Source organism: Zootoca vivipara, chromosome 7 (assembly GCF_965207765.1).
Source record: "Zootoca vivipara chromosome 7, rZooViv2.hap1.1, whole genome shotgun sequence".
Classification (NCBI taxonomy): domain Eukaryota; kingdom Metazoa; phylum Chordata; class Lepidosauria; order Squamata; family Lacertidae; genus Zootoca; species Zootoca vivipara.
Genome location: NC_142590.1, coordinates 50,484,598 through 50,496,668, shown reverse-complemented (window position 1 = coordinate 50,496,668; position 12,071 = coordinate 50,484,598). Strand labels below are relative to the sequence as shown.

At 44.7% G+C, this 12,071-nt stretch overlaps 1 protein-coding gene and 1 long non-coding RNA gene across 2 annotated transcripts; one reads left to right on the top strand and one right to left on the bottom strand.

Moving 5' to 3' along the window:
* Positions 1 to 1,107: 1,107 nt before the first annotated feature.
* UQCC2 (ubiquinol-cytochrome c reductase complex assembly factor 2) lies at positions 1,108 to 11,589 on the top strand. The gene is made up of 4 exons (XM_035124052.3): positions 1,108 to 1,255; positions 8,791 to 8,865; positions 9,981 to 10,050; positions 11,066 to 11,589. The coding sequence occupies exons 1-4, from the start codon at positions 1,118 to 1,120 to the stop codon at positions 11,158 to 11,160; spliced, it is 378 nt and encodes a 125-aa protein (XP_034979943.1). The 5' UTR covers positions 1,108 to 1,117; the 3' UTR covers positions 11,161 to 11,589.
* Positions 6,699 to 8,299, bottom strand: LOC148685073 (uncharacterized). The gene is made up of 2 exons (XR_015951078.1): positions 7,115 to 8,299; positions 6,699 to 6,890 (listed from the first exon to the last, which is right to left on the bottom strand). It is a non-coding gene; the product is annotated as an uncharacterized LOC148685073 (long non-coding RNA).
* Positions 11,590 to 12,071: the final 482 nt, after the last annotated feature.

Here is a 12,071-nt window from a genome sequence, read left to right as displayed (position 1 = left end):
GCTAGGTTGGCAGGAGCTGGGACCAAGCAACGGGAGCTCACCCCTTCACGGGGATTCGAACCGCCGACCTTCTGATCGGCAAGCCCTAGGCTCTGTGGTTTAACCCACAGCGCTACCAATCCCTCTCCACTCCCAACACGGGTGCACCGGCAAATACCGAAGAATGAGCTCCATTCCTAAAATCTTCCCAATCCAACGAATCTTCATAGAGCTATGAAAAAATAACAATGTAACATGTTGCCAGATTTCTGGTTTGTATGGACTTCGCCCCCGCACCCCTTGCGCAAACCCACAGAAACATATAGAGAAATTCCGAATTTTACCGTAGCTGTCATTTGGGCGGCCAAATAATTTTCAAAAGATAGCAGCAAAGATAGGATTCGTGCTCTTTGTAATTCGGGACTTGTTTCTTATTCTGACAAACGAATGCAGTTAGTTTCTGAACATTTATAAATGCAAAGTGTCTGCAGGCAAGCTTCTGTATGCTACTGGAGGAATTTAGGGAGATCGACTTTGGCTGCAATTTGGGGTGTTTTGCGTGAATCTTTCTCTTTTCTTTTCCTTTCCCCCTCAAAATCCAAGCAAGTCTCAGACCGAACCTCAAACTGCAACCCTGCAGAGCTGTCATAAAGCGCTGGTCTCAGCCACACATTTTCCAACTTCGGGAAAGGATGGTCGGCATTTGGAATTTGCATTGGCAGAGCTACTTTTCAAATGCTCAATTAGTCCCGAGTCAGGAGGAGGAGGAGCGTGAAGTCCCTTTGCCGCTAACTCTTAGTTTTCGGCGGGCACGACCCAGCTGCTCAATCACAGCTAAGGCTACCGTATCCCAGATTTCTTCGTTCATTTCCATGAACCGCGATCCATTTCGCCAATGTAAACCCGGAATGTTGTCATCCTGAAAAAGAGAAGCACCTCTCTCATTTTTCTTATCTCTGCGATCCCGCGGGTCTGGGCCGCTCTCGCGTTCCATCTGCGCAGGTTCCATCTGTAACCAGATTGGAACGAGGGAGCAGGAGGAGCCAATCGCCCCGCCTCCGGTATGCTAATAACGGGATTAGCATAGCCCGGACCACGTGAGCCACGCTCCAATGGTGTCGCGCAGGCCTCTGCCAAGATGGCGCTGACGCGGTACCGGCGCTTCTTGAAGCTCTGCGAGGAGTGGCCCGTGGAGGAGACCAAGCGCGGGCGGGACTTGGGCACTTTCCTTCGGCAGAGGGTGGCGCAGGCCTTCCGCGAGGGAGAGAACACGCAGGTGGGGCGGGGGCAACGCCCGGAGGGGGAGGGGGAGGAAGGTCGGCGTCCCGGGCAGCTGGTGGTCTCCGCATTATTTAATCCACATTTATGTGGCGTGTTTAGAGTGGCCACCATTGTTCTGGTAAAATACAGGGCGGTTTGTTTTTTTCATCTGGTGCTGAAGTGACTTCAAACCATTACAGTCTATTTCAAACGAACAGGATGGCCCCTCTGGAACGTGCACACATACCCTTGAATTTGTAAATCTGTCTGTGCTTGGCTACCCCGAGCTCAAGTACATGACCTTTTGCGCAGCCTTTCCAACAAGTGCATTTGGAGAGGATCCCTATCTTGGGGGGGGGGGGAGCTCAAATACAGGGTGTAGCTGCATTTTGCATGAAATATGGGACAGTCCTATATTATACAGGACGGGTAGCAACCCATGTGTGTTTGTGCCTGTGCATGTGATAGCAACCCATGTGTGTTTGTGCCTGTGCATGTGATGTGTGCATAGTGAAATGTTGAAGAGATGGCACAGGCCTTATTCCCAAATATAGTCATACTTTGGAAGCCAAACAGAATCGGTTCCAGAAGTTCGTTCAACTTCCCAAACGTTCGGAAACCAAATCACGGCTTCCTATTGGCAGCAGGAAGCTCCTGCAGCTAATTGGAAGCCGCGTTGGACGTTCGACTTCCAAAGAACGTTTGCAATCCGGAACACTTCCGAGTTTGCGGCGTTCGGGAGCCAAAACGTACGAGTGCCAAGGCAATCGACTTCCAGGGTACGACTTAGTTCTGTGTCTGCATTGAGGCTTACTCCCCAGGTAATCGTGCACAGGATTGTAGCCTGAATCAAGCAGGCCCTAGGGTGAGTCACACCTGTGCTCAGGGCCAGCCCAAGACATTTTAGCACCTGAGGCAAACCATTAAAGTGCTGCCCACACATTCCAGGCCAGGGAAGAAGGGGGGGGGTGAAGATCTACACCAGGGACAAGGGGAAGACAGCTCTACATCGGTATATCGGTTTTTTTAATGTGTTGTTTTTAATTTTTTAGTTTTTATGGTTTTTATTGTGGGTATAATTGAGGAGTATTTGGTGTTGAGGAAGGTGCGGAGATGTCCATTTGGGCAAAGAAAAGGATCAGGGGTGATGATGCACCCCGGGACCCAGAGAACTACTTTAAAAATCCCAACCGGGGGGAGGGGAATCAAATAGCGAAGCCCCACAGCCCCATAGCAACAGAAGGCGCGTTCTGAAGCGCCCGAGCTGTTCGGGTCCATAAAAAACCCAGGAAGTGGCAAGGGGAAGGTAGGGGACTGTAAATTGGCGGGGGGGGGGGGGAGAGAATTGGCCACTGCAAATATCCGAGGTCTTAAACTGGGGAGAGAAAGTGTATGGTTGTTGTTTTTTTAAAGACGCAGAGGCTGGCAATCAGTCATAGTATAAAGCCTACGTTAAAAGGGGCACGACTGCCCTTACTTAAAATGGCTGTAGTAGCCTCGCATGTGACACAACGCCCACTAAATTAAAAAGCAAAAACCCCTCCCCGTGCCCCCAAGTGTGTGTTAGGGGAAATGATGAACGACTGCCTAATGCTGCCAGGCATTTATCAATGCAGCTGGCCGGGAGAGGCTTTGGGCTTGGGCTTTGGAGGTGGAATGGCCGTTTTGGTGGTCGGCCTACTCAGTTTTCCCTGTCCCAACTCACCTCCCACTGCTTTGGCTGACTCAGGGTCCTCCCTCCCCCACATGGGTATGTGTTTTCCCCTCCCTTTGTTGTGCCTCATCCCTGTGCCCCCCCCCATTGTGAAAGGCCCTATTCTGTTTGTTTTTCCCTGCTTGGCAATGCTGCGGCCTATTGAAAAATCTGGGCCTTGTTGCTGCAAAAGGACTGTTTTCAGTTGGTTGCTGTGGAACTTAGTGATGTCATCTGGCGGCGCAGCTTTTGGATGCTGCTGGAGTCTTCAGAGCTTCTGGTGGTGATGTCTAATTTGGGCGCCACTTTTTTGTGTTTAATCATTATTTTAGGTGTGGCAGGTGTAGTTTTTTTTTGGGGGGGGATTTATGCCAGATCCCTCCCTGATGGGCAAGGTACGTTGTGGCCAAATTTGTTACATTATGGTTCAGCGGTTATGGAGAAAGACTGTTTCATCTGTGTGCACAATGCCTACATTTATATATATACTAGCTGGCCCTGCACGCGTTGCTGTGCGTTAGTCTGTGAAATGGAGGGTAATAGCCCCCCTTCAGGTCCCCCTGAGCCGAAGCGAGATACTGTGGAGAGGGTAGGTTTCATCCCTGTGTGTCCCGCCCCCCCCCCTGTTCTGACCCATTACCTATCCCTGCCCCCTATTCGGCCCCCCATCCCCTCCAGGCAGGCCCCTACCTCCACTTGGCAATGTTGGGCCTTGTTGCTGCAAAAGGCCTGTTTTCAGTTGTTTGGGCCTTGCTGCTGCAAAAGGCCCGTTTTAAGTTGGTTAGGGCCCTGCTGCTGCAAAAGGCCTGTTCATGTCGTGTGTCTCTGCTGAGGTCTTCAACACCTGCTGGATGGATGGATGTGAGTGGTGGATCTGGTGGTGGAGGCGGGGTTTGTGGGTGTGGTGTAGATTTCACAGGAACTGTGTACTGTGGGAGGAAATCCACTTGAGGGCGCTGTTTTACTTTGTTGAAAAAGAGGCTTGTACCTGCGGAGGTGTGAGATGTGTGGGTTTTTTTTCCTAACAACACTCGGGGAGTGGCCTGGATTGTTGTGTCAAAATTTCAGGACGATCGGTCAAGCGGTTACGGAGAAAAGTAGAACCCACACTTTCATGATTTTTACATTTTTATATATATAAAGGTAAAGCTAAAGGGACCCCTGACCATTAGGTCCAGTCGTGACTGACTCTGGGGTTGCGCGCTCATCTCGCATTATTGGCCGAGGGAGCCGGCGTATAGCTTCCAGGTCATGTGGCCAGCATGACAAAGCCGCTTCTGGCAAACCAGAGCAGCACATGGAAACGCCGTTTACCTTCCCGCTGTAGCGGTTCCTATTTATCTACTTGCATTTTGACGTGCTTTCGAACTGCTAGGTTGGCAGGAGCTGGGACCAAGCAACGGGAGCTCACCCCGTCACAGGGATTCGAACCGCCAACCTTCTGATCAGCAAGCCCTAGGCTCAGTGGTTTAACCACAGCGCCACCTGGGTCCCTGTTTTATATATATAGATACCGGTAGATATATTGTTTGAGACCTCACTCTTTGTTTACTGGGACTTGGTGCCAAGGGGCAGAGCAATCTATACCCCACTTGCAGTGGGCTGGGAAAACTAAGCTAAATGGGCAGGAGTGCCATTGATGGGATATCCAGTAACAGTGCGGAAGATCCCCACATGGGGTATTCCTGGGCTTGAGCCAATCTCACTGCTGCTGTGCAACAGCATCAGGCCCAATCCAATTGTATGTAGCAATTGTACTTCCCCCTCCACCTCAGTCACTGTTCGTACCAGAGCTCTGGATGCAGTACTAGCCAGCAGGAGCGAGGATTGAGTTATATAGCTTTAATGTGCAGGTTGCTTCACTGTGTGGGTTTTTGACCATTCAAAATGAGAAGATTGCATTGGAAATGGGGTGGCAAGTTTGAAAGTTCTTCATGTTTCTTCCTATGTAAAGTGGGATTGATCTCCACTGCAACATGTGGCAAGGAAGGATATAAATGTAATTATGATATCAGTTGCATGAAATGCTCTGATAAACTGTTCTATGCAGGAGTAAATGATTGAAGTGCCGTATAAAAATACTTAGATAAATTCACTACTCCCCAAGCCACTTACTATGACTGCTGGGTAATGTCCATAGACTCTGTTTTTCTCTGGATTATAGCACAATTTTTCAAAAGACCCATCCCTAGCTCTCAAGAAACAATCACATGGCTGTGGCTTGAATAGCAAATACCAGTATAAGAGAGAATTTTGGCAAGTACATTTCAACATGCAGTGGTGAAAAGAGATGCACATGTTGAAATCCCCTCTTTTGACTGACTCCAGTACAATATACTCTTATGTGTATTATCATCACAGTGCTCTACAAATGGGTATAATATTAATTCTTACATGGAAGTTCATTTTCAAAAATTTAGTATATGATGTGAACCTTGGTGCAGTGAGGATCTTGAAGTTAGGGCCAGATGAAATGAATAGTAGGTATCTGGATTTGACTTAATGCACCCAAAGGCTATATACAGAGTAAAACAAAGACAGTCTGAGCCAGGTGGCGCTGTGGGTTAAATCACTGAGCCTAGGGCTTGCCAATTGGAAGGTCGGTGGTTCGAATCCCCGCGACGGGGTGAGCTCCCTTGCTTGGTCCCAGCTCCTGCCAACCTAGCAGTTCGAAAGCACGTCAAAATGCAAGTAGATAAATAGGAACCACTACAGCGGGAAGGTAAACGGCGTTTCCATGTGCTGCTCTGGTTTGCCAGAAGTGGTTTTGTCATGCTGGCCACATGACCTGGAAGCTATACGCCGGCTCCCTCGGCCAATAATGTGAGATGAGCGCGCAACCCCAGAGTTGGTCACGACTGGACCTAATGGTCAAGGGTCCCTTTACCTTTTACTTTACCCAAAGGCTATATACAGAGTAAAACAAAGACAGTCTGAGCCCACAAGGTTACAATCTAAAAGACACAACACAAAAACAAAAAAGGGGAAGGAAAGGAAGAGAAAAATAAAGAAACTCAGGGACCAGTTCTTAAAGTTAGGTAGTTTTTATAACAATCAGTTTCATTGGAAACAATTCAGGGAAGGAACGTGCCAAATGGCAGCTGGTCTCTTAGCTGAACTGATAGCCCTCTTTCTGTGCTGCAGTCAAGTGCCAAAAATTGTTAGGTTCCCCAACCCTCCAGGTTGATGCCGGTTTAAAACCAGGTTCACATTGTTTGCGGGATATATCGGCTTTTCCAGGTTACCAGTACTTAAGTGATAAGAGACCATTTCTATGGCTTTGAGCTTTTCTTGATTTCAAGTCATGATTTGTTCAGCACTTAAAATGTTTTGGAGTCAATTCTTAATGCCTGGGACATCAATGTATGTATGCATTGAGATAGTACATCACCACATAATGGTCTCCATGGAAGAAGAATGCATACTTTGCAAATATTAATGAAGTAAATCTATGGCAGACACTCATTTGTAAGAGTCACTATCTTCTGAGCATCCTCAGAGCAGGACTGTTCTGTTACTTTTGTCTTCTGCATGCATTTCAGAACATGCTTTCCCACTTTTTTTGTGCTCAGAGCAGCTGATTCCTACCTTAATTTTCCAAAACTGGCATCGGTTTTGAAAAAATTAAATTGATGCTTGCAGCGCTGATATCAATTTGTATGTATAAAATACTTTATATAGTAAAGAGATTATTATTTTTTGCCAAATAGCAGGAGGGATGCATAAAGAGCAGAGTCGGAGATATAAAGGTACTTTGTAAGTCTAATGTCTGTTTTATTCATGTGTAATGAGATGTGCTGGGGCATTTTTTCTTTTTTGAAAAGCTATTTCTGCTTTCCACATGATAGCTGCAACACTATCAGGGTTTTTCAGTGTGAATACAAAAATATGTAAAACTCAATATTATACAAGCGGCCTGCCCCATTTTTCTGATTTGAACACTGGCCAATATCTTGGGCTGTGGAAGAAAAGAAACGTCATATTATTCTGACTTGCATAATTCATGCAGCCGATTATTGCTTTCCAAGATGCCGTTTGGTCATTACATGACTAGATATCATTCTTGTAGTTTGTCACATCCCACCCATCTCTCATTAAAAACATATATTTATGCATCATTTTTTTCTGTCTGAGAAGACCAAGTACAATATAATAAAACTTAGAAATGAATATGATAGTTACCTTCCACATGACCTTGTAGTGTGCTTTGTCCTCTTATCTAGTACATCTGGGCCACAGTTATTGACAGTATCTTGGATTGAATGCATTTTTTCCCCTCTGTGAAGAGGTTTGCTCATGTTTGTTGATCTGTTTGGCATATTTTGGAGCTGTTTATTCTGCAAACACTTCTTTGCAGCACATCAGTGTAACGCAGTGTGAAGAAATCCTGTTTATTTGAATTAAGTTGTAATGGGTATTGTGTAATGTGTTCTGACACTCGTATTGTACTTTGCATTGTAATGTATTCGATGTAGGAAGTTTTCTGTCTGGTCTGGTGAAAACTAGTTTTAACTGTTGCATGGGGCCTTAACTGACAGCCGAGAGAGAATCCTTAGTATTCGGGAGGGAGGGAGATTGATTGTGCATATTTTGTTTGTTGTGTGCAAGCTTGGAATTTTCAGTTAGACAGTGGGATTGGATGGATCGGGGCTTGAGTGGTCAGAATAAATGTGTGCAATATTGTGTGTGTATATAGATATATAAATGGCTGGGTGCTGGTCAGCAGTTAGTTAACTGGAAATTGCAGTGGGCTGGAGACTTGGAGTTAAGGGTGGTCAGTGACAGCAGAGGAAGGGGGTCAGGGAAGAAGGAAGACATGAGGGAGAGGTGGAATGCCTTGTTGGCTGATAACTTGCTGTGGGTAGCTGAATCCCTTGGCTTAGGCTGAGGAAGAAAGGGGAGAACCTGAATGTTGGTCTCTGGTGACTGGCAGGAGAGGGCAGATTTCCAGGGCAATGCAGCAAAACAAATCTCTTCAACAGGTCAGTAAAGGGTTGGAAGAAGAGGCTTCCAACAGTCCTCAGTTATAGTGTTGGTGAGGCTTAACTGGGGTGTAGAGAATACAAAAACAACTTGGCTAAAGGGCTTTAATCATAGAGCTCTAGAGTTGGAAGGGACCACAAGGGTCTTCCAGTCTAACCCCCCTGCAGTGCAAGAATCTTTTTTGCCCAATGTGGGTCTTGAACCCACAACCCTGAGATTAAGAGTCTCTTGCTCTACCAACTGAACTATCCAATTTACTGTTCCTTTAAAGCTATCTTAGCTGGATATAAGCTATTTGTATTTAAAGTGACAGTAAGAAGTTTAAAAAGTATAATCTAAAGATTAAGCGCCATTGTTGAAGTAACCAGAAAAACCTTTGCACTTGATAATCTTATAATAAATAAATGTAATTATCTTTGTTAATTATCTGTATCTGACTGGCTTTGTACCATGCCTTGTACCCCACAGTTATGGAATATTGGTAAGCAGGGTTCAAAGGAAATACAGTAAGTGAGACTGAATGGTGGCAGGGCCTGGGTTTAGAATTTGCCATTGACATGGGATTTGGGTTTTGTCATTTTTGAGTAAGTAAGAAAATGCCACCTTCTCTCAACAGACAGCTTCATTTGCTCACAGTATACTCAGGACTTTTGGGTTGATATGTGAAAGAGCTGAAGCTTAGATAGGTTTTTCCTCAAGGATGGACTTCTGATTGTATTTTAGCTCAGTGACTCTGTTAGAATAGATATGAAGAACAAAACTAGTTTGCATTTTAAAATGCAATGTCTAAAAAACTGGTAATATAAAATTTCTGTTCAATGGAAGTGTTGTTTACACTCTAGGAATAATTTCACTGTACTTTTGTACTCTTGCAGATTTCTGATCCAGTGACCTGCGATGAAATGTTTGAGAGTTTAGCCAAAATCCATACCAATTACTATAAAAACAAGGTAAGTCCTATCACTGTGGCCTGGTACCCAGTGTTAGAATCTGACAGCTGCCTCTGGGTTGTGTTTTGTAATCTTGATGCTAAGACCTTTATTATTTATCTTTAACAGGGGAAGCCAACATGGCGCCTTCTAGATCAGGCATCCCCAAACTTCGGCCCTCCAGATGTTTTGAACTACAATTCCCATCTTCCCCGACCACTGGTCCTGTTGGCTAGGGATCATGGGAGTTGTAGGCCAAAACATCTGGAGGGCCGCAGTTTGGGGATGCCTGATCTAGATGTTGTTTGACTCCAGCTCCCATCAGCCCTAGCCAGCATGTCCAATAAAATCATAGAATTGTAAAGTTGGAAGGGACCACAAGGGTCATCTAGTCCAACCCCCTGATAATTATCCCATTATCAGGGTTAATGGGAGTTGAAATCCAATAACATCCATAGGGCACCATATTGTCTACCACAGGGTCTTTGCTTTTTCTTGAGCAAGCCAGTTCACCTTTTACTGTGTAAATTGGAGTGGCAAACCTGTGGCTCTCCTAGTGTTAAGACTACAATTGCCCCAATCTTTTGCTACTGGCTATGCTTGCTGGGGTTGATGGGAGTTGTAGTCATGCATTAACCCTGATAATGGGATAATTATCACGGGGTTGGACTAGATGACCCTTGTGGTCCCTTCCAACTTTACAATTCTATGATTTGGAGGACCACGTTAGCCATCCCTGCTATTTCAGAAATGCATATATTGCTGAAACAGCAGTGAGCATGTTCATGCTGTAGCATTCAGCAAATTTACTTCAGCATGCAATTTTGATGCCATTATGAGAAGAAAGATTAAAAGAACATTGTTCTCAGGGGAAGCGGGAGGCTGCTGTATTTATACAGTGGACACTTGGGTTGCGAATGTGATCCATGCGGGAGGCACGTTCGCAACCCGCAGCACCGCATCTGCGCACGCACGTGTCGCGATTCAGTGTTTCTGTGCATGCGCGAGCGCCGAAACTCGAAAGTAACCCGTTGCAGGACTTCTGGATTCGGCATGGTGCGCAACCCGAAAACACACAACCTGAAGCGGCCGTAACCTGAGGTATGACTGTATGTTTTTTCTGTTTGTTTGCATAGTATCCACGTTTGAAAGATACAAGCTTTACTGGGGTGACAGTTGAAGAATGCAAGCTAGTCCTTGCAACAGGTATTTGGGCAAACTATACTTTATCCCTTTAGTGTTCTGTGTCTGGTTGGCTAAAATGATTCAGCTGCCCTTTACATCCTCTGCTTTGCGCACAGGAGTTTCCTCCCTCCCTCCTTCCCATAAATAGCCTTCCCATGAGCAAAACATTATGCAAAAGCTGCTTGTAATGCACCAATTTGTACTATTGAATACTTCCGTGTCCACCTGACCATGCTAATACTGCTCTCTTGTTTCTCATTGGCCCTGTTTTGCCTCCAATCCTTTCAGTACAGAATTGGGGTTTTCAGCGTTTAATTGCCCTGCATTTGAGACACACAATTCTGAAGAAGGGAGTGTGTGTTCCCAGAGCTAATGAGCCTCAAATTAAGACTCCCTGTCACTCCCAGAATAGACATCAGTAATCAACTGTTGCTTTCCATTCTTCGTGCATTTGGGAACAAAAAAATATGATAAAGAACAGTCTAAATTAACCCGTGTAGAAGATGCTTTCTCTGCTTGCTTTCACTTTTTACAGATCAAGAGTTTTCTATTATACTATGATTTATCTAAGCTAACTGTATCGAGACAAACAGCCTTCATAGAACAGTAAATGTAAACATTTCTGAAGTGTCCTGAAGCTAAATAGCGGTCTTATGTTCTAGCTGCAGTGCATTAAAAATGCTAGTCTTTGCTGGCTCGACATGTACTGTTCTGACTAAGGAGAGCAGGTCTGCCCCGGGCAGCGAAACATAAACTTATTGAGATGGAAACGAATGGTCGTTTCACACCTTATGGTTTTTAGAGTGTACTTTAAATGGAATGGTTGGACATGATTAATGTGAGTATTCAGGCATGTGAACTGCACAGGCACATGCGCCAGGGAACTAGGACTGGCTGTGGCTTCCTGTCACATGTACACATGATGGCAAACTTGCATATATCACCATGTTACTGTTTAAGCAGCTTCTTAAAGAAAATTGTTTTTATAATGAAAACCCTATTATTTTTTGTCTGTTCCAACTTCCTCTAAATGCAGCTAGCTTGAAGCAGATGGAAGAAGCAAAGAAAGGAAAATGGACAAAGTTACGTGAGAAATTTTCTGCCAAGAATCCTGAAGAAGATTCCAAATGATAACTTTGTGACACTAGCCAATTTCCCTAAAGCATTATATTTTGCCTCCTTGAAACAGAGGTTTGTTTGTTTGTTTCGTTTGCTTACCTAGGGTGCTGTCAGACTTTTTAAAGCAAAGAGATCTGGTTTTGACATCTCATCTCAGAACCATTTCTATCTCAGGGAAAAATGCTTCAGTATTGGTGAAGTTTTCTAGAATGGGACAAGGAAGCCCCTCTTGATGACAGTGGTTTATAGGAAGATGTTAGAAAGTCTTTAAATATATTGATGTGGTTGCCACTCTTTGGTATGTCTAGGTTTTTGCATGTTCTTTAGGGAAAGGATATATGCTGTTGAACACAGCTGGTATGCTGGGACATCACTGAATTGTATTTCATGGCTTTTTTAGAATTGAGGATTCCCAAACAAATACAGGCACTATAGCATATAGATATGTGGTCTTGTGTGTTTTACTGAAATGCCACCACTTAGTCAAGGAAGGCACAACTGCCATATGTTGGTGCAAAATTGTTGCAGTAGAGCACTCGTTTTCAAGCTATTTGTTCTGAAGAATACCAGTTTTTGCTGTAAAAGAAAAAGGGTAATAGTGGACAAGTTTCTAAAAACAAATGGTTCACCATATTCTGCCCCTGCAATACAAGCAACATCTGTTCTCATCTAGGATGAGAAAACAGTTAAGAGCCAGTAGGTCTTCCAGCATTCTGAGCAAACATGGAATTCACCCCAGAATGAGCCTAGGAACACCCTGGAATCTTGTGGCAAGATTAGTTGGGCTAGTCAGAGCATTTCATGAAAACCTACCGAAAATGATATGTCTGAAATATTTGCTTAAATAGCTTCAGTATCAAGCAGAATCCAACTAATCCAACAAATCTTTTAAAAATCTGCTCAGTCATATTAATGTCCGACAA